Raw genomic sequence first — 22142 nt, forward strand, 5'->3', positions numbered from 1 at the left:
TGCAATGGTTTGTAACAATATAGAAAGTTTGCTTTAATCTTAAGTTCTTGCGGTTTGGTGATTTCATATATATTCATTTCGCAACCATTTTTTTGTTGCACTGTTGGGACACAGTTTTGACTCTGCGTATAGTTGCGTCAAGTTCATATCGGATTTTCAACTTTTCACTTTTTCGTTTTCTCTAGCAAATGGTAAAACGTAGCAGGAGAACGCGAAAAACGACGCCAAACTACAAAGAAGTGGTTCCAGACGAGGTGGTCGAAGTTTCTGAGGAAGAAGAAGAGGATTTGGTTGAAGATGACGAGACAGAAGAAGAAATCAGAGCTTTCAAGAAACCAAAATCTCAATTGAAAACAACTACTCAGACTGAATTGAAGTTCAACGCTACAAAACAAGTACAACCAGCTAAAATAATCAATGATTTAGTTCCGAGGGTCACTTCTAATCAAGTTGAACAACTGCAACTGTTACAATGGATCGATAAATATGCTCCGTCGAAATCTAACGATATCTGTATAAATCCACAGAAACTCAGACAAGTACGACAACTTTTGTACGATATGATCTTGAATAAGTCCCACAAACGGTTGTTGGTATTGACAGGACCAGCTGGAAGTTCTAAATCAACTACCGTAAAGCTTTTAGCCGATGAGATCATTGCTAGTTTACCTGATCACCAACTTGACGAATACGGTTTGCTAGGTACGTCATCTGCTGATCCTCATTGGATAGAGTATTTGGATGGGAACAGTGTTGAAGGTACCAATCAATCGGATCTGTTTGAGGAGTTTCTCACGGATGCGAAGTACCGGGTGGGCTCGAATATGGCTGTAGTGTTGATCGAAGAGTTACCCAATGTCTTCCACTACGAGACGCTACTCAAGTTCAGAAACAAGATAAGAGAGTGGATTTATTGTAACGAAACCCTCCCGCCCCTCGTGATATGTTTGACAGATGTAGAATATACTTCAGAACAAGGAACTCGTGACTACTCGTATACTATAGACAATAACCTCACCATGGACACACTCTTAGGCAAGGAGTTGGCCAATCTGGCACAAGTAGAGCACATCAAGTTCAATTCGATAGCCAATCGCTTTTTGAAGAAAACGATTGGGCAGTTAGTGAAGTCAGAAAGAAACGTATTTAACAAAATTCCGTATAAGGAACTTACAGAATTTATGGACGAAATCATCAAGATAGGTGATATTCGTTCAGTAATCTTCAACTTAGAGATGTGGGCTACCAACTACCTGAAGGAAGCCAAGTGGTATAACCGTGAGAACCAGATAAATTTGTTCCACGCCATTGGTAAGATAATCTACCTGAGTTCCGAGTTCAGTGAACTATCTAGCGATGAACGTGATTACAATTCTGTAGAACAGGTTTTGGCCAACTACACCAACAACCAGTTGCTAAACATGGCTATCCTTGAGAACTACCTGATATATAATGATGCCCACTTTCCAGTAGAATGCGGAAGTGCGATTGTGGATGCTCTTAGTCTTAATGACCTCTTGACTGGCGAAGCCAATCGAGAGTATGCTATTAGGAGCACAAGGCAAATCTTGCAGGCGATTCCTGCTAGTTCCAGCACCCGTAAGTCGAAGGTGAAGTTCCCCCGTCAATTCAAGATGGTCAGACAGTACAACAAGACATATGCCATGATACGTTCGTATCAGCGGTATATCGATCATGAGCTGTTTCAGAATCTAAACTTGCTTGATGGCTACTATCTTCCGCTTATTTACAACAAAAGGCTGAAGACGAGATTTCGCTACAACCGATTGGGAGGTCGATTTCACGAGATACATGCTGACGAGTCTATGGGAACTAACGAAGAAGAAGAAGAGTCCCAATTCTATAATAGGGACCAGTTCGAGATTGACATTACAGAAAAAATCGCAGAGGAAGAAAGAGGTGACTATAGTGACCAAGACGAGTTGAGCGAAGAAATCTCTGATTCTGAAATTGAAGGTGATCAAGGTGATGACGACGACGAAGCAGGGTTTCTGTCTGATCCCGAGTTGGATGTGCTTATATCACAGGGAAGGCTATGAAGTCATCGAAACCAATATCGAAAACTCGATATCACAATCATACTACATCATTATCATTTACAACTACCATTACTACACTGATGGTTCATTATTGCATACATCTACATAGCATATCATATAATAGCATTTGTAACATTATTTATTACTTTATCATATCTACGATATAGCATTACATCTTAACAATTACGCAGCCAAAGCTCTCTCGAAGAACTGGTCATCTTCCTCAATACTTTCCTTAATGATGTCCAAACCTCCCTGGAACTCTCCGTTGATATACAATTGAGGGAAAGTGGGCCAGTCGCTAAACTTCTTCAAGCCTTGTCTGACGGAGTCGTCCTTCAAGATATCAAAAAATCCAAATCTGACCTGGTGTTCTCTCAAGATAGCAACCATTTGTCTGGAAAAGCCACATTGAGGCGAGGAAGGCGAACCTTTCATGAACAACATTATTGGAGCGGCTGCAGTCAACTTCTTTAATCTTTCATCAAGGGCTTCTTCTGATTCAGAAACATCTCCAGCTCCATTTCCTACACCATTATTAATAGGAGCTTCTTCCTTTGCGGCGGCAGCAACAGCAGCCGGAGCTGAGTTTGAAAACTGGTTCAAAGCGTTTATAAATTCCTTGGGGTCAGCGCCCGATAACTCTTTCAATATGGTCGAGTTGCGGATCAAAATGAAGTATGGAACAGCGGAAACTTCAAAAACCTCACTTATTTCCGAGAGGTCGTCGGCATTAATGCTGAGAAAGAGGATAGTTGGATCGGCCGCTTTAGAATCAGCCAAAGTCTTAAAAACAGAGTTCATTGTCTTACATGGCCCAGCCCATGGTGTGTGGAAGTAGAGCGCAATAAGCTTGGAAGGGTCCGACTTGGTCAACTCGGAAAATTGAGCTTCCGACTGGATCTCGATGACGGCCATTTTGGATTATAAGAAGTGATGAGAATGTCTTGGTAGTCTATAAAACACAAACGAGACTGTGTATGATGTTTGTTCGAAAGCGTGGAAGAATTCAACTAAAGATTTACAAGTCTGACAAATCTGCGTGAATAGTAGAGCTTTTCAGATTCAGATTTCAAGATTTGAAAATTTTTCAGATTTGAATATGACAGGGAACCTCAAGATCAATCTATTTGAAAATGAAGTGGGGGGGCAAATAAGTGTCAGAGGTTGGTGGCTATGATTCTGATTAATAAGAGCTCCAGTGAAAAATCTCAGATTCAACTTTGTAGATATTCTGTTGTATTCTAAAGATTCTGAATGCGGAAAAGTAGCAAAAAAGTCCAGTACCTGAAGTATATGCTACAACTTCTGCTTCTTGTAACAGTTTCAGGAAAGCAAGTCGATATCGAGCGATGAAATGTTTCCATTATTAATCGATTTTGCTTCCAGAAGATCTGATAAAATTTGGTACACAATTGGTCAATGTCACGTGAACTCACACATGATTGTGGTCTTGTGACTTATGAGGTGTGTGTAACGTGCTAATAATCATGTGACCAACCATTTATTGTTTGTTGTAGTGCATATATTTTGCAGAGATCTTGTTACTGAGGCATGGGCCCGCAACCGGGGTCCTACAAGATAAGAAATGTCGCTAATAAATCCGGGGAAAAGGCGTCGGCACGCAGACTGCTAAATTACCACGGAGTAGTTGCAGTGTCTTCGGACAGACAGTTAATTCTGGACGTGTCCTCATTGCTGTCCGAATTCAGTTCGAGTTATCTCGATTTCAGCTCAGTTTGAACCCAATTTCAGCTTTGAAGTGGATCCACCGAGAATTGGAAATGAGCTGATGAATTGAGCCCATAGTTTCTGAGCCCATAGATAGGAAGTGTTGGGACTTGACTGTGCCATTGTTTTCCATTTCCCAGTATTTTCTTGCTACTTCATATCTTTTTCATAAGTCCGAGCTGGCTATCGTGTAAAATGTCGCACTTCCCTTTTATGTCGGTTAACGTAAGCCTGCCTGCTCGTGCTTTCTTCTGTTTTTCTGTCCGAAATTTGCAACTCCTGTGAAATTAGTTTTATCGACAGAATTACAACAGCCAAAAGGGGCCGTTATTTAGAGGATCCATTGTTGGCTCCACATGATATTCAGTTACATATGCACGATCGTCCCTATGTACCAGACAGCCTAACTAAATGTCGTTGGGATTCCTTCTAATCAAGAGTGTCGAAACAGACTGGAAATGCTCCGGACGAGGGGCAGACAAGAAACTCCGATATCAACTTCGGACTTCAAGACATCCATGAGTACCGATGTCAAGTGGGACAGTCATTCATCCGTTTCTGCCCAGACAGTAAAGTTTCGTCAGTCAGACACGAATTACCAATCTAGCCGCGAGTCATCTAAATAGATTGCCGACACCAATATTGCACGGCGCACGTGACGAAACTGGACTTGAAGACGGCGATAATCGTGCCTGTCGGACTTAAAATACTACAGTACATATCTGACTGGACACTTTGTCTCCCTTGTTATTCGTCAGACGCAGCGGTTAAAAGGGCTCCAATAGGGAAGTTGTGTCGGAAACAATTCGCCGAAAGGAGTAAGTGGGGTATTTGAGTTTGAGCTTTTTGGTATGCGGTTGCGACAAAATGTCTAGGTACAAGATTTTGGGTCATTTACCCCACAAATTTCAGGAGTAAAGTATCTGCAGAGGAAACTGCCCGACAATTATATGGTGGGGCACCAGAGTCGTTTAGCAGGTACGACGACCAATCGTTGGCTGGCACACATAGGCTCCAAGCCAAAAGCTGATATCTACGAGGCCCTTCTGCTAGCCGTTGTCATTGAGAATCCAGAGAACCGTGGCTTTTCTTGTAGGTTCGTCAGACTGCTTTCGGCTGCTCAGCTTTGTGTCTGTCCGATTCCAACAAATTCATTAAACTTCTGTTTAGGCGCTTTGTTCTGTGGTCTAAATTCTTCCAGCTTTTTCTTGTACCGAACTCCGACAAAACAGGATCCGTCCGACACTTGTCTGGGGATTTGAATTCGAAGAAGACGGGCATTGCTAAGTAAGCCCAGATTGCGGTGTCGGTTACTTTTATTTGTCTTCCGGAAACCGGAAGGAGTCTGACACAAGTGTCAAATTAAATTACAGACAGACACACTATCCATGGAACAAAATACACAATATCCAGACACCGAATAGGTAGCTGACTATTGACAGCAAAAAATACTGTAACTACCCGATAACCCAACAAGTCCGAACTCGCCATATTAAACGGCCAGTTTGCGGTAGGCTCTTGGACGCCTATGGTGAAGTTGAGCCTGCCCAGCCAGATCAAATATAGTGTCGGACGTGTCGGCGCGCTGGTGTTGGTGTCTGTGTGGGCGAGCGACATTTTCCCACACACACACACATTTTGTGCAGTTATATAACACTGACATTCTCCCCCACAAAAAAAAGTTTTGTCTTGCATTCTTTTTGGCAGTGTTAGATTCCAACCAGTGTGTGCCACCTTTGTTTGCCCAGGACGGCCGGAGTTAAGAAGACAACTAGCCCACTACACGGCCAAGACTACACGCTAGTACCACGCATCTACGAGCAATAAGCTAACGTCAGAGCTGTGAGACATATCGATATTTTCGATTTTTCACTTTTCTCCTATCCACTCTTTTTCCCGATTCTCCATTTTTCACGCACGCATTTTTTTTCTCTGACGTGCAAACGAGAACTAACCAGACGACAGACAGACAACTGGCTGTACAAACTTATCCAATAGTCAGGTAAACCAACCGAACCGGCGCCAAAGCAGCAGCGATACATCACCTCTTGGTCTTTTGCAGTTTGAGTCGATTTATTTTTCACTGATTTATTTTCTTTAACGTGCCTAACCTAGAGTTGATTTTGAGTTTGGTATATTTCTCTTACTTTTGACATTAGCCGCCCATCTCCGTGGTACCCCATGCGAATACGCCAATGTTAGCAGCCCAGTTGCCCTTTCCTCTAGAATTGAAACCAACTAGCAGTACACAATCAGTCAAAATAAATATCACAACACCCATGACAGACACTGTCGACGTCCCAGACGCAAGCGCCGCTGGCGGCACTTCCAACGCACCCACATCCAAGAAACAAAAGAACATCCCACTCGAGCTCACGGCATATGGAACAACACCCTCAGGTAAACCACGACTTTTTGTCTGTCAGGTTTGTACGAGGGCATTTGCACGTTTGGAACATTTGCGCCGTCATGAACGGTCTCACACCAAAGAGAAGCCATTTCTGTGCGGAGTTTGCCAGCGCAAGTTTTCCAGAAGAGACTTGCTTTTACGGCATGCTCAGAAACTCCATGCGGGTTGTTCTGATGCCATTACTCGGCTTCGCAGAAAATCCATTAAGAGAACAGGCTCTCTTTCCACCGGAAATGACGACGACGACGATGCTGTCGATGATGGTCTAGACGACCCACTTGACGCTGCGCTTGAAGACGGTTCGGCGCATAAAAACGAACCGGTTGAATTTAATCTCAATCTCTTCAACTCTGCGTCGCTAAAGAAGATGCCTGGCAAGACTGTTTCGTCTCCGGCAGCGGCTAATACTAAAAACGCCAAAGTCAACAAGTGGTCGTCGCTTCTGCTGACACCCATCAGAAAATCATCGTCAATAACGTCAGGAATGTCGTCTACAGCTTCGTCGAGAAAGAACTCCATTAGAAAGAACTCCACTACAAACACATCGATAATCTCGACGCCGTTGCAGCGGCAAGTAATTGATCAACGCAAAAAAGCTGTAGCCATGTCGCGCAGTCGTAGAGGTGCTTCTTTTTCGGCGCAATCCGGAGCCAATTATGCCATGGCTTTACCAGAGTTCAATGACTTGTATCCCAACACCGAAAACGTCGAGTTCTCCACTCCTCAGTTGTTGGCTACTCTGATGAACGATGAAATGACGTGGCTCAATAATCTTTCGTCAATCCCCGGGTTAAATGATGGAGGACGTAATCACCTGATATCCGCCAATGATCCCCACGGATCGTCAGCACTTCCTGTAAATGTTTCTCATCATGGATCCTTTTCAGCGTCGAGCTCAGCTACCCCACAGGTAAGGTCCGATAGTATAAACAGTATAGGTGGCTTCGATGCCGGTTCCTATATGATGCCTACGGCCACTATCACCAACCAGGAGTTCCAGAAAGGAGTTGCCGCTGCCGCTAACATAGCTGCCCACAACCACGCTTTATCGGAAGGTCTTTCCAAGAGCGAAAAACCAAAAGTTGAAGATGGCTCGAATGACTTTGGATACTCTTTCTACGATATCCCGGAGACAATGTTATCCGGAAAAGCGTTTGATAGCATCACTTCCGAGTTGGAACACCATCCACAACATAGCGGGCATCTCTTCAAGTCGCTAACCCCAATAAAACAGGAACTAGATGACGAGCTTATGGAGGAGCAGTTGGATTACAACGGAAACAACTACAACTCTAGAGCTACTACGAATACCAATGGAAACTCGAACTTCGATCTCAACTTCTTGAACGACATCGACGAGTTGACCCACGAGTTTGACGTAAACTCCAAGTTCTTGCCCAACGGCTACTCTTTCTACGGCGACAACCCCTCGGCTTCGTCTTCTGGCATCGAGACCAACTCTCCACCAAACATATTATCACCTTCTGTCAACTACAATGGAAGTAATAACAGCAATTCAAACTTGCCCCAGGCAACTGCCCAACCTACCTCACAGACAAAACTTGCCCAATCGCAAAAGTTGTTCGATGTCACTTTGGACCACAACCAATTGCACAACGTCGACAGTAGCTTGACGGATCAAGCAGCATTCAACCAACATATACAATCTGCTAATCAGCAGTTCCAGCATCCTCAGTTTGCCTTGAAGACCAAAATGAAGTTAAAAAACTACTCGAAGAATAAGCTATTCACCAACAACATGAGACATATGATCAACAAGTCCTTAGGTAAGTACCCCATCTCTGGCATCATGACCCCCACAATACCTTCTAACGAGAAATTGGAGTTTTACTTGACCACCTTCATCCAAATCTTCTTGAGCCACTTCCCCTTCATTCACATCTCGAAGTTGAACGAATACGAAATCATGAACATGACAGCTAACGAAGACCTCAATAACGAAAGTTCTCGTGTCTGTTTGCCACTTTTGATCGCGACGATCGGTGCTTTGTTGGCAAACAACAAGAACGATTCGGAACATCTCTATGAAGCTTCCAGAAGGACAATCCATATTTATCTTGAAAGTAGAAAGAACTCAGTAGCAGATGATGCAAGAAAAGATAAAGAATCTAACTCTACCATCAACCCTTTGTGGTTAATCCAATCGTTGACCTTATCGGTTATTTACGGCTTATTTTCTGACAATGAGAACAACGTCTACATCGTCATCAGACAGTTGAATGCCTTGAATTCGTTGGTTAAGACGTCTATAAAGAGCAACAGAGTAATCTTGTTCTCCATCAATGGTGAAGATGAAGAGATATTCAACAAACTCAACTCTTCTTTGGCTAACAATGACTCCACGTCAGCTGCAGCAAATACTTCAGAAACAGATGGCCAGTTCGAGATGTCACTTTTTACAACCAACTTCAACGATGAGTTGAAGTTCAAGAACAACATTAACATTCAATCGCAAATCAGAATTGTCTTTATGATCTACCGTTTGACTAATTTCTTGTTAATGATGTACAATGTGCCTTTGACCTTGAGTATCAACGACTTGAACACCTTGCTTATTCCAAATCAGCACGACGAGTTGTTGTGGGGTTTCAAGAGTTACCAAGAGTTCCAAGAATTCAACCAGAAAGATCAGAAGCCACTTGATTTCTACTTGAATGGTGGTGAAAAGATCGTCTACAAGAACTTGTTGTTGTCGATGACAATGTCAGAATCTGACAATTCCAAAAAATTGAGCTCGTTGAGTAACTTCGGTTTCATTTGTGTTGTCCATGGTTTGTTCGAGATTAAGCAATACCAGGAGATGAAGGATGTAGATATCCTCAAGTGTTTGGACGATTTGACTAGATTCTTACCCAGCATAACCAAGCAGCAACATGGTCAGAATTTTGAACGTTTGGACTATGCCTTGCTCGTGAACTTCGTCAAGATCTCTTGTTTGGTAGATTTCAAGTTAGTGAAGGAACAGAGTTGGCTCCGTAACTTTGAAGAATTGACCAAAAACTACAATAAATTCTTGATCAACAATAATGCTTACGGTCCAGATAGTCAGATCAATGATTATGACTACTTGAAGATCGTCGATTGCTGTTTGATGATCATTAAGTTGGTTCTCTTGAAAACTGAAGATATACCCGGTGAAGAGAACAACGGAACATTGGGAGGAGTGTTCAGTACTGATTTTGACTTCTTGAATCATAACAGCGCCGATTTCATGAGTGATGAGCACGGCAATCAAAACGGCAACAATAATCATGCTAACCGCAACTACCCAGAGTTCAACAGTTTGCTCATAGATGATTATAAATCTGGTGAGAGTTCAGGAGATAAGGACAATTCTTTGGCCGACTTTGAAAAGTTCATGCATTTGCGGATATTCAACGAATTCGACAACTCCGCCAACTCAATACACACCCAGATGTTGTTCCATGTGTTCACAGTTTTGTCAGTGTTCTCGATCTATATCGTGAAGAAGAATAACAGCAGCGCTTCGCCTGTTCGTAATTACGGAAGTAGTTCACCAGATTTGTTGTTTGAATTGAACCACCGTTTCAGCATGATCTTGAAGTTGCTCGACAAGATCGAGAACTTCCTCAAGGTGAAGTACCAAAATAACCACAACAACAACAACAACAATAATAATAATACCACTGGCAATGGCATTAACGTTAAGTTAGAACAAGATTTTACAAACTTGTATCTCTTCAATGGAAATGAAGTGTCTAATATCCAGAACAATCAATACAGTTTAGAGAAGACGCTATACATATTGAAAATTGGAGAAGCAGTATTGAACTTCATCTACGATTCCAGTATCAAGGTTTCCATTTTCAAGAAATTGAGTGGCAGTTTGTCACAGATGCGGAAATTCTTGATAGACAATGAAGCCAGAATATTGTCTTAGACGGGAATATCGTATTTCAAAATAAAGAAACCACCAAAATGTTGTAAATTTCTACAACAATACCTATTTATTACTATTTATTGATGTACTTTTCGTCACTTCGCTCTTTCTAGTAAAGTATGAATCCTTTAATTCTAGCTTATGTTTGTTTGATTATGTCAAATTTACTCTAATGATGTTATGAAAAAGGCTTCCTTTTTATAATATATGTTCATGTAAATTATCCATTTAAGTGCAAAGAGTGTAGATTAGTCCCACCATTCTGGAGCATCCAGTCCATTTGGTCTGCTGGAACATTTGTAGCCAACTTCAATTCCTCCGGTGTACTCCACCACTGGCTTCAATACTCTGATAGTTCCACCAAACCCTTCAGAATATAATGATGTGAAGTAATCTTGGTTCTGCAAAGCGTCTGGATTCAACTTCTGGAATATAGAAAGAGCTGTTCCTGAAATGGCATCCACCGAATCATAGTATCTCAATTTCATGAATGGTGCAAAGTCTGGGTTATTTAACACTTGAGATTTCCAGGTTTCTTCAGGATATTTGCCTTGGGCCAAAAGCAACAAGTCGTACTGAACCAAAGAAGAGTTACACCAGTAAGAACCACCTATGATATTTCTCTTGTATACAGCAAGAAGAATTGAGATGGCTACAATACAACCAGTACCGTAATCACTCATAGGGAATGGAGGAATCATTGGTTCGTCTTTGCCAAGTGCCTGACCTTGCAACCACGCTACACCACTGACACAGTCGGCAATCTGCTGCCATCCTGGTCTTCCACTCCATTCTCCAGAGAAACCAAAGCAGTTCTCCGAAGCGTAGATGTATCCCTTGTTACGCTGTTTGGCCAATTCGGTGATACGAGAAGGCCCATAGCCAAGCTTTTCGATCACTCCTGTTCTGTAGCCATCTACAATAATATCTGCGTCTTTCAAGAGCTCTTCAAATTTGGCACGGTCCTCAGGATGTTTGAGGTTAAGGTTTGTTGTGTGCTTACCCATGTTGCCGTCGACTTGGAAGAAAGGAACATCTGGTAAAGTGCTATCAGAAGTAACCTTGATCACAGTAGCACCATACTCGGCAAGTATCTTACTGATGGTGGGGCCAGCAATAATACGACACAATTCAAGAACCTTCATTCCGGCGAGAATCTGTGGCTTTGTGCTTGGTGTAAATGGCACTGGCGGAGTGTCAGTTTCCAATGCTTCTACATTGAAAATAGGTTCAGCACTGATAACCTTGCCATGCTCAGATTGCAAGAATTGTTCTGGTTTGAGAGCTTCAATCCCAGCCTGTTTATTCTGAACATTCATAGCTTCCAACTCGTCACAATTGAAGGTGTCGAGCCTATCTTGGTAGATTTTAACTATCTCGTTGTAGTCTGTGAGACCTGGAATAAAAGCTGGTAATCCAATCATCTTCAAAGTCGTGGTAGCATCCAATGATCCATGAATATGATAGAAACGTTTATCTTTAGTACGATACAAATTAGCAGACATTCTTCTGTAGGGGTCTGACTGTGCCTGGTTTAGGTCGGTTTGTTTAAGATACTTGCTGACTTGTAGCTTGTCTCCCTTGTGATATCCGTTAACCGAAGAACAGTAGGTCAGAAAAAGGAATAAAAGTGCATGTTGAAGATCGATATCGGCCGAGCCATTATTGTTGAATCTGCTCTTGCTCAACTTCAAAGCCAAGAGAGCCTCTACACCTTTCAAAGCTGAGATCAACTCAGTTTGTTTCAATGGACATGGAACACTGAGTTGGTTAGATTCATTGTAGAATTTGACATGGGCAGCTAATTGGGTGAACTCGGCAGGTAAAATTCCCGAATCGAGAAGCAACCTGAAAATTCGGGTAGTTTCTTCCAATTGTGAATAATTAGAAGAGGTCATAATCAAGATGGACTATAGTTGAAGACTCATCATCACATGTTTGTCAGCAACTTTGGAGAACCTCTTGATATTTATATGATATTAGGCGGCTGGGAAAAGAAGGAGAAATATTATGGAAAATAGATCGTCAGTCGCATATCCGCAAAAATGCAACCACTCATCTTGCGGATTTTGATTGCAAAATCATACATTAATCCGTTCTTCCACCACTGTTATGGGCACAATGATTCATAGTCACCGTCAGAAATTGCCAATCCCGTGTCTCGGCTCAGTCACAAGATACAATATAGACAACTACGTGACTTATGGTTCTACAATGAAAATATTCAACAATTGCGAATTCTATTTTACTAAACACTGTATGTCAAGAAATTACTGTTTGGATGCGGCAGTTGGGTCCAAATACACCTGATAGAACTCCATTTTCAATTCATCACTTTCTGCAAGCTTGATATAAGCAGCCCATTCTACCTTTACATTCTTGCCACCCACTAAAGTGTATTCAACAGTGCCATTTACGAGCTTTTCAGTTGCATTGATGGAGGCTACATTTAACGGCACATGGAGTCTGTGGGTGACGGTCTTCCACATTGCTTGACGCATAGCGGTTATTCCTTCCACTCCCTTGTTCACATTTGTAGCCATCACTACAGTAGCTGGTTCCACGAAAAACTTCAAATATGGATCCCTTCCGCTACCCGGAGGAGCAACATCGGAAGCCGCATAAAAGTCCGTAACAAACTTCTGCAACTTAGTGTCACCCAATAAGTCCTGTGAATATGTCACCATGTTGTATTCGGTTTCGATTTTCCTGTTTCCTCCTGCGTAGCATCAAAAATTAGTGGAAAAACAGATCGAATATTCCCCGATATTTAAATTGGCACGGAAAAAGAGTGTATCCTGGAAGTTTTGCGGGGCACAAAGGGAAAGGAAAAAGCGGATATTGAATGCACCTTCCCTATTGGGACCGCTGATCTTCAAAGGATTCCAAAACCCGTTTCTATAAAAGTGATAGTGGTCCTAAATAGAAGATATTTTTCGTATGTGCTTCTAAAAAGTTGAGTTGATACAAAAATTGAAAAAAATGTCCAGTTACTTCAATTCTAAGGGCCAGTTCTACACCGTATTAGGAACTCCGGAATCAATTGACGATGACAGGGTTATAGTGTTTCTACATGGGTTGGGTTCATCCCAGAACTTCCACTATCCAGTTGCATCTAGACTTGCTGAAAAGAATGTATGTTTGCTTATAGACCATGAAGGTGCCGCCAATTCGAAACTTAATAAAGCGGATCTTAGTCTCGAAGATTTGAGTGAAAATGTCTTTCAGATTCTTCAGCAGGCAAATTTAGTACAGAAGAAAATCATCTTAGTGGGACATTCAATGTCAGGTATGTTGATTAACTACATCAATATATACCACTCAGATAAAATCAACATCGTCGGGAACGTATTAATAGCTCCCGTGCATCCAACTGAACAAGCAGCGGATGTTTTCAGCAAGAGAATAGAACTGTTGAAAAATGAAATTTCGTTGGAAAGGTTCGCCAACATATTTCCAGAACTTGCAACTGGATCAAAATGTAGTACTTTGGCCAAGGCATTCATTAGACAATTATTGCTTAGTCAAAATGTAGAAGGATATTGTGCCAATTGTAGAGCTATTGTTAGTGGGGGCAACTATAAGCTACCTTCCCAATACAATAAGATCACAGCTAGAACGATGATCATTCGTGGAGAAGAAGATAAAGTAACTCCTTGGAATGGCTGTATAGAGAACATTGCCGGAAGTTTGAAGAATGTAGAAGTTTTTAGCCTTCCCAACGTAGGACATTGGATTGTTCTTGAAGCTCCCGACGAAGTCTATGAGCAAGTTAGCGTCTTCCTTCGTAAATAGAAATAGAGATATAAAGAAAATACACGGCGTGGCATAATGACAAACAGCGAATTGGCCGCATTATTGTATTCCTTTCCTTGAATGACACTAATTTCTCCTCTTGGCTTTTATGTTATAACTTCCAAATTTTCCTGTTCTTCAATTAGCAGCGGGTCGCAATGTTTATTCTTCAGCAAAATATAAAATTTAGTCAAAAGCCTACAAGCATTTTTTAGGCTGTTGGCTTAATTTAAATTCATTCCCATGACTAGAATAGTTCATCTTGACCGAAAATTGTGGTTTCCAACGATATCATTGAATGAAAATGATATGAATTCATCGAACGTGACATTCCACAAGTCGTTCCATGCAGATAAAGTTAAGGTTATGCAGATCTTCACAAAAATTCATAGAACGATGAGTATGAAAAGTTCGGAAGGGATATAAAACGACTGGATGCTGAGAATCAACAGTGTTAAACACAATTTCACCGTTAACAAACTCTCATCATACTAGTCTCGGCATTCTCTTCTCATTGATATATTCAATTGTTTAGATCTACACTATCTTGCCTGGCTGCCGTCTTTGAACACGCAAATCACAACAATTTAGTTTCGCCTAGAGCACACTAAAAACTGCCGATCTCCTCTTGACCAAAAGATAAGACTAAACTCAAAATATGAAGATTAAAACACAAATTTCTCTTCGTTTGAACTTGTAGACATCATGACGAAAGAATCAATTGGATACGATACGTGGAAAAAACCACTGATATACTGTGAAGTCACCAAAAAAATTGTATTCTGCAATTCCATCAGCCTTCACAACGATACGCATACGTTGAAAGAGTGAGGCAACTTAGGATTTCAAAGTATTTCCAATAATGAAAATTAGCGACATCAAATCTTGAAAAATTGACCATCCACAATCATCATAATTTTTAAAACTCGACAAGAATTCTGACTTCAATTGGGCCTTGCACCTGTCACTAGAATGTGGTTTGTAGTCAGCGAATAATTCGGAGAATATGTCTTAATCATTATTTTTGATTGTACCAGTAATCACGTTCTATCTCCTTCCATGAGATGTTTTTGCTACTCTCCGATTTGTCTATGCTCCTACTGCTTTCTTGGATGCGGAAATATTGTAGAAAAATTGAAGAGCATGACTCCATCACATTCATCGTAGGTAACTGTTTGGTCAGGTTGATTGGGTCTTACAACTAGCCCATTGTTCTATCGCAAATCTTGAACCAACGTATAGATCAAGTCAACTTTAAATCGAGTTCAGTCTGGAACCTTAAAGCCGTCTTGGAAGATCATTGACTGCCAAATAAAATTCCATATATATTAACAGTCGATTCTTCTTCATGTAGAATTTGATATAGATACGTTAGCACGAAGATTCCAGGAAGAAGAAAATGGATTTGCAAATGATTTCATTGTTCATACACAACTTTTCTGTTTTGTGTACTGCAAATTTAACAGACCAACAATTTCATATTGCTGAACAAGCATAGTTTCAAGTATATATGAATTTCGGCGTAGATGAAACATGGGCTCGGTTGCAACGTTGTACTATTTATTCTTACTATTTTCATTTTTATCTTGAATTTCATTTCTATGAAAATTCATATATTGCTATACACGTCTGGGCGGGCGCGGCTAAATTGAAAATATAGTATACATAGTGAAAATAAATTCAAGAATTAAATATTTCCATCGAACAAGATATCATTTGTTCCCATATTATACATAAATGCTTCAAGCGGTTCACCAGCAGCTGACGAAGTTGTGGATTGAGTAGCGAAATCTTCGTTGATGCCACCTGCTTTGGAAGCCGAAGGGACGAAGAATTGCTGAAAGTTCATAAGCGCTTCCAAGTCTGTATTGATCAACGAGCTGCCAAAAGGTGTAGATGGAATAGTGTTAATTTTGCTAACTCCCCCTTGGTGATTAGGATTTCCTGTCATATTATTGTTACTGTTGGAGTTGTTGGAGTTGTTGGAGTTGTCTGAATTGTCTGAATTGTTGGAATTGTTGGAATTGTTGGAATTGTTAGAATTGCTCCGTTCAATAGACTCGTTGTTATAATTAGACTTCTTTGCATAGAATCTGCGATCTTCACCACTGGCATTTCCTCCTCTTAGAGAGTGGTTCTGTAAAGCAGCAATATTCAAAGGAGCCGCCGAAGGAGTGCTGAAAATGCCGTCTCTAATATTATTCGGAGAAGAGACAGAAGATGATATCATATGTTCCATGTCTCCATAGGCTGCCTCTAGTGAACGTTGCATCTTACCAACAATTTTGTAGAACCGCTGAGATGTAGCATTAATTGGGCCGTAGAAGGATAAAATTATCTTTGCTGTATTGAGTGTTTCCATAAGAAGAGCAATATTGTACTCATCTTGAAATTCAGGGTTATTCTTCCTATGGAGAATAGACAAACCAAGTATTAATGCTGCCATAAAGCAACAATTTACAGTGGTGTACAGCTCTATTCTCTGCGGGTGTCGTTCACGGTAGAGATTAATAAGCTGAATAGTTAATACTGACGATTTCACGCTTGCCTTGCAAAAATTGACCATTGTAGCTTCATGTCTGTTTCTTCTAGGTGGCACCAGTCCACCAGAATTATTGGCTATGTTGCTTTTGAAAGCGATGTACATGAAAAATGGCTTACTTAAAAGCATAATTCCATACAATTGGGATAAGTGAAGCAATAGCAAGGCAAATTTATCCGAACTGACTTCTCTGTTGGGAAATCGATCTTGAGTAGGTTGTTCTATCAGCAGACCTTCCAGGTTAGTGCCTCTTAAAATTCTGTCGATTTGTAATTCTTTGGGCAAGTTAATTGACCATAGCTTTAACTCGATTGCTAACTTCTCTGCTCGTGCAGGTGATATCATCCCATCCAAGTAGAAATTATGCACGATTTTCCCGTTGATTTTGCACACTTTAGCAATTTCTATCAAGCAATAAATATTCTTGTCATGATTGATCTTATCCTCGTAGTCAATAAGATCCACGTTGTCAAAGTCGTCCCAGTCGTAGTCACCGATCAAAAGTGGGCGTCCCAAAAGTATTGAAGAGCTTCTGTCGCAGACATACAAACTTCTCCATAATTTTCGGCGATGCATAATATACTCTCTGTCTCTGAATGACTCGTTGATGAACTTACGATGCAAACCTAAAGCTTGAGCGTTTCTGATAGCCGTGCCTAACATAATCCAGGATGTACTTCTTTTGGAAGTGGATTGGTAATAGAAGTATATCAAGAGATATGCTTCAGAAAGCCACAACTTCCCATCATCCACGGTGTTTCTCATCAAATTACAGCCACTTTCAAAGAAAGCTAGCGAGTTGATGGAAGAAGACTCCAAGTCTTCAATGAGAAAGCTTTTGGAAGTTTCAGCATACAACAAACCCAACGCTAACACCAAATGGAGCAATACTAGTTTTTCGGGTCTGGCCCTAATAGGGTTGTCGTAAATGTAGTCTACAATGTACTCCTTGAAGTAGCGCATGTTGAAAACGTACCAGGTGGAGTTGACGTTAGATTCAAAGAACTTAACAAGAATGTTGCAGTGTTCTCTTTTCGGCAATTGCACAGGAATTCCGTTTTTGATCTTTCCTGGTTCATCAATTATGTTAACACCCTGAGGATCAGATGTGAACTCACAGCTTCCAATAGTGCTAAGGAAAATGTTACGACATTCAAATAAAAGGGATAAAGGACTGCTTTCTCCAATATAGCGCAAATTTCCAGCAGAATCAAACAAGAGCCTAGAACTCTTGCCATAGTTGTTGGACAAGCCTGTTGGTTTCTCTGTTCTTCTGTGATCAGACTCTTTCAGTCTCTGGGTAGTTTTGTTTAGGACTTCGTGTTCATCTCTTAGGGATTCTCTACTTTCAATTCCGTTTTGATCTTCTTCGGGCATATCTTCGTCATCATCCATGGGCTTAGAATATCCACCTTCGTCATCACTGACTGTTTCGCCATCTTCGCCCAAGGGAAAGGAAAGAAGTGGCTGGAGACTTTTGGGGATATAAGCGGCTTTTGGCTTGGAACCTAGGTTATCTTTGGATGAAGAGCCGTCAGGAGCCAGATCGACGTAGCTGTTTGATTGGACGAGAGCGTCCGCGGCTATTTCGCTAGAACTGGCCGCTATACCATCGGGGTGTGAATTAGTGGATTTAGAAATACCCCCTTTCTTCTTCTTGACTTTGGTTGTTCTCTTGTCGACTATGGAGAACTTGCATTCGATCTTCTTCTTTTCACAGAGATAGCAAGGCGATTTGCCGCTACATTTATATTTTCGCTTCTTGCAATAGTCACACGCCTTGGTGACTTTCTTTCGTCTCTCCGGCTCGAGGACGGATGAGATGATGATGGGGGTTTTTTTCCGCTTAGGCTCCATCAAGATTTCCATTTTTTTTTGGCAAAAAAAATAAATTGTATCTAAGTATGGGCGGGAGCCATAGAGCCAAAGGTGGACGACCTGGTACGCCAAATCAGAAGGAGGCTAAAACACAAGAAATTGTCCGGATGGGCCCAAAGAATGAAAGTATGAATGGTGGAAAAAAAAACTAATCTCAAAGTAATCACAATCAGTAGAGGCGCTTGAAGCTTTTAAATTTTATTTACAGAGAAAACCATAAAATTTTAATGGCTGAGGAATTTAGAAAAATAGACAGAAAGCTTGCTGTGAATTTTCTAACAAAACAATGTAAGAGAATCCCCGAATCAACAATAAACTTAATCTTGTAGGTAGGACGAAATCTTTAAAGGTGAGGGGCAGTTTAATGGGATTTACGAAACAGTAGTTATTATTTGTGTAGTCTGTATGCCGATCGTTTCCAACTTTAAGTTAGTTGTCTAACAAGTCAGGGATTGAAATCGGGATTGCCGTGGAGAGTTATACATTAAATTACATTAAATTAAAAAATTAAATATTTGATCCTGGAATAAATAAGTACATCCACTACGTCTTACGGCCGTGTTTCTTCACGCCGGGATTCAATTGGCTATCCCTATCGTTCTCCATTAGCTAACATATCTATCCTCAATAAGGTGTGTCAAGCATTTGCCAATAAAAATAGTTTAATAGTCGTAATACTCCACGCCCTATAGCATTATTTTTATTTTATCTTAGCTTATATTGTATAGTGGGCGAATTTGGGCCACCTCTTTCGCCTGAAATTGACTCGACCTCCCAAGTGGCCGAATTTCATCACCTTTTGTGTTGGATGACCTTTCGTTTAAAAAGAGTAAATTATCGCTTCGGTTATTCACGCCTACATATCCTTGAACACAACAATTTCTCATTTCATGAAATTTTCCGTGCCCGCCTACATTGCATATTTCAATCGGGCTTATACATAAAATATAATTGTAGCTATATGTAAATATATGAATGTATTGATAACACGGATCTCAGTCAATGAGCCCAACCAAAATAATTATGCCCACATTTAATAGCATACATCGATTTCCACCTTACTGATTCATTAATAGTCATTTGTAGTTAAGTTTAAATATTTTAAACGTTAACAGAATCTAATCTGGCCGTCAAAGTCTTTTCCACAGCCGCATGCTGGTCTTCAACCTTTTGACGTGTCTTTCTAATTTCTTCTTCCAAGACCAAAATAATATCATAGTCTAAGGTGTTTTGAATACCCTTGGCCTTCAATGGGGAATTGTCCTCAACAGGGTTGAAATTAACGATAATGTCCTCCTTAACAGCGAAAACCGAATCATCCTTGGCGTACTTACATTCACTGTCATAAATTTGAGTAATCAATGTGTGGAATTCTGGATGGCTCACTCTCCAGTGAATGTGGCCAGGTCTCATAGGATGTCTGTCCATAAGCTGCAACAAATCGCCAGCTGGACCATCGTATGGGATTGGATAGGCAGTTGGCCTTAAACCGACAAAGGAGTAGTTTCCCTCGTCATCAGCATAGAAAGTACCTCTCAAGTTGTATTCCGGTTGCTCAGGATCTTGCTGCTCATATAAACCATTTGGTGCACAGTGCCAGACCTCGATCTTGGCACCCTTTAATGGTTGGCCCTTGGTGTCAGTGACCTTTCCCGATACTAAGGTCTTCTCACCACCAACTTCCTTCTGAATAATGGAGGCGCCATTGGGATACACAGGGGAGTTGTCACGGTAGAATGGACCAATAATAGCAGAAGAAGTGTGTCCCTTAGCATCGGAAGCGTGGGTGATGGTATCGACCAAAGCTTCCAATCCAATTACGTCAGAAACCAAAATACCTTCGTTTCTCTTCTCATCAGACATTTGTCCAATTCTATTGATGAAGTTAACACCCCACATCCATTCATCCACAGTGATGTGGTTTTCTCTGGTGAAGTCGTGAATGTGTTGGATCAAGGATCCAAGAACACGACGGGTCTTTGGGGTAGACTTTGGACCAAAAGCAGTCTTTACATATTCTGTGAATTCTTGAGACATGGTGAAAATTTAGATTTAAAAAGCTTAGTAGGAATGAGAGAAGATATAACGTACTAGTTTCTCTCGGTGAAGTGATGATGCTATCTAAGAAGTCTGTAAATTGATCAAGAAGAAGAAGAACCGTTTATATACTTCTTGAATCTAGTTCTTCAAGCTCAGAAATTTTACTATACCCCACAGGCCAGCTAGCTACTCTTACTTGAATTAATTTTTGGCACCATGCATATTTCCGCAGTTCGCTGAGTCTGCGATTGGCGATACACCCCTACCGCATGTTTAGTTTTATTGCAAATCCTTTTCTGCTGCGAAATCTAGAAAATAATACGGACTAAAATAAAAGTCCGCAAAGTCGGCCCACCCGTCGTACAGGCCGTTGACAGGGGATTACGGATTTTCAATTCTATGTGTGACTTGATCTTATTGAAACATTTTCGTAGATGTGAACTATACAACTATGAGACAATTGCGGATATTCAGCTCGTTACGAACGTGCGTTTTGTGTCGTTGTCGGGCTTTATCCCTAGCGATTATGGTGTTTGAAGACCCCTTTCTTCCCCTGAATTGTTATGGTAGGGCACTCATATCATACACTTTCTGCAAGCTTAAGAAAGTCTTACTTACAAAGGAGCTTTCTGTCTTGGAGATTTAAACCTTCAGATAACTCCGTCCAAATCTAGATAGCTCCACTTGAAGATCCGCGTATTATAATCCCGGGGATTGTTTCCCCATGTTGATAAGGTTATACGTAATTGCCTGGCCAGTAATAGAGTTTGTGTTCATCATCAGTCCAGATGTGCCCCACAGTTTGTGGTATTTTGTGGAGTTGTTTGCACAAATTTTCAGTTTCAGAATTCCGCTAAACGGAAAATCACTGTGTTGCGAAATCTTAATGTTCCTATATTTTTCCAACGCTTTTCAGATTTATGTATGGGGAAGTTGGCAATGACTGAATCTGGGGAAGGAGATACTCTGACGGTAAAGCTCTGTCGCCGCTGATTATATTAGAGTTTCAAACTCGTATGATTTCAATTATCTTTCTTTCTCAAATCCCCAAATCTCATTGAGCCTCCAATGGAAAGTCCCATGAGAAGTAGATGAATATACGCCGGGAATCGACCACTGAACAGTTTCTAACATAAATATCGGGAAGTTAGAGAGAATAGCTTTCGCTTTGGTAGAATTCTTTAAAGTTTTTTCGTAATTTTCAGCTATCCACCTATAGGCATACATAGTATGTCTTAACTTAAGATTGGCTTGAGAATCATTTTAACTTCAGATAATTATATCGTTCTTCGTGAGTTTGAACGTGTAACGACAATCATTTCCAGTTTGCTTCAGTTGCAAAACTCACTGCCGTGGATTGCTTCCGGTTACAGCTATTGCCAGAGAAGACTGATTTTTCGAAGATTTTTCTACAAGGGCTGTATAGAGAACTACAGGGCGAGCTTCTGGAATCGTTTTCTACATTGTGGATTTCTACAACTACTGCTCCATTGGGCAATGTAGCCAATACTTGTCTTTGTAAGCACCATTTTAGCGATAAAGCACGACTATGTGGAAATCTGTTCACGTGTCTTCGCAAACACCATTATTAACTTGATTTGTAAGCAGTAGTGGCTGCTGTTTGCGGCTCTGGTGAGGGTTGGTTGCTTGCAAAGGAGGTTCAGGAAGTGAGACCAACAGTGCAAGCGACCACAACAGTGGCAAGCAGTTCAATTGGCACACTGTATTACTAAGAATCCGTAATTGTGCATAAACTGGCTCAGC

The 22142-nt window shown here is 41.0% G+C and overlaps 8 protein-coding genes across 8 annotated transcripts; 3 read left to right on the forward strand and 5 right to left on the reverse strand. All coding sequences in view use genetic code 12, as the record gives it.

Annotated features, from left to right (window-relative positions):
- Positions 1–188: 188 nt before the first annotated feature.
- Positions 189–2060, forward strand: PICST_28605 (predicted protein; the record flags this gene model as incomplete). Its single annotated transcript, XM_001387509.1, has 1 exon — positions 189–2060. The coding sequence occupies one exon, from the start codon at positions 189–191 to the stop codon at positions 2058–2060; it is 1872 nt and encodes a 623-aa protein (XP_001387546.2).
- A 183-nt stretch (positions 2061–2243) lies between these two features.
- PICST_51354 (predicted protein) lies at positions 2244–2978 on the reverse strand (the record flags this gene model as incomplete). The annotated part of the gene is made up of 1 exon (XM_001387918.1): positions 2244–2978. One exon carries the CDS (start codon positions 2976–2978, stop codon positions 2244–2246), a length of 735 nt encoding a protein of 244 aa, XP_001387955.1.
- Positions 2979–6133: 3155 nt separating this feature from the next.
- ADR1.1 (protein similar to protein that controls the expression of ADH2, peroxisomal protein genes, and genes required for ethanol, glycerol, and fatty acid utilization) lies at positions 6134–10123 on the forward strand (the record flags this gene model as incomplete). The annotated part of the gene is made up of 6 exons (XM_001387510.1): positions 6134–6583; positions 6728–7256; positions 7290–7687; positions 7757–9356; positions 9387–9437; positions 9516–10123. Coding segments are annotated over 6 exons (3636 nt in total), but the record flags the coding sequence as incomplete, so codon positions are not given.
- Positions 10124–10323: 200 nt separating this feature from the next.
- PICST_86521 (predicted protein) lies at positions 10324–12021 on the reverse strand (the record flags this gene model as incomplete). The annotated part of the gene is made up of 1 exon (XM_001387919.1): positions 10324–12021. The coding sequence occupies one exon, from the start codon at positions 12019–12021 to the stop codon at positions 10372–10374; it is 1650 nt and encodes a 549-aa protein (XP_001387956.2).
- A 325-nt stretch (positions 12022–12346) lies between these two features.
- PICST_74821 (predicted protein) lies at positions 12347–13091 on the reverse strand. The gene has a single exon (XM_001387920.1). The coding sequence runs from the start codon at positions 12808–12810 to the stop codon at positions 12394–12396; it is 417 nt and encodes a 138-aa protein (XP_001387957.1). The 5' UTR covers positions 12811–13091; the 3' UTR covers positions 12347–12393.
- A 14-nt stretch (positions 13092–13105) lies between these two features.
- On the forward strand, positions 13106–13918 carry PICST_52615 (predicted protein; the record flags this gene model as incomplete). Its single annotated transcript, XM_001387511.1, has 1 exon — positions 13106–13918. The coding sequence occupies one exon, from the start codon at positions 13106–13108 to the stop codon at positions 13916–13918; it is 813 nt and encodes a 270-aa protein (XP_001387548.2).
- A 1599-nt stretch (positions 13919–15517) lies between these two features.
- FST12 (zinc finger transcription factor of the Zn(2)-Cys(6) binuclear cluster domain type) lies at positions 15518–18371 on the reverse strand. Its single transcript, XM_001387921.1, has 4 exons — positions 17807–18371; positions 16694–17713; positions 16025–16645; positions 15518–15781 (listed from the first exon to the last, which is right to left on the reverse strand). The coding sequence occupies exons 1-4, from the start codon at positions 18327–18329 to the stop codon at positions 15606–15608; spliced, it is 2340 nt and encodes a 779-aa protein (XP_001387958.2). The 5' UTR covers positions 18330–18371; the 3' UTR covers positions 15518–15605.
- A 1068-nt stretch (positions 18372–19439) lies between these two features.
- HDQ2 (hydroxyquinol 1,2- dioxygenase) lies at positions 19440–20375 on the reverse strand (the record flags this gene model as incomplete). Its single annotated transcript, XM_001387922.1, has 1 exon — positions 19440–20375. One exon carries the CDS (start codon positions 20373–20375, stop codon positions 19440–19442), a length of 936 nt encoding a protein of 311 aa, XP_001387959.1.
- Positions 20376–22142: the final 1767 nt, after the last annotated feature.

The sequence above is a fragment of the Scheffersomyces stipitis genome, chromosome 1 (genome assembly GCF_000209165.1).
Source record: "Scheffersomyces stipitis CBS 6054 chromosome 1, whole genome shotgun sequence".
NCBI classification, from domain to species: Eukaryota; Fungi; Ascomycota; class Pichiomycetes; order Serinales; family Debaryomycetaceae; genus Scheffersomyces; species Scheffersomyces stipitis.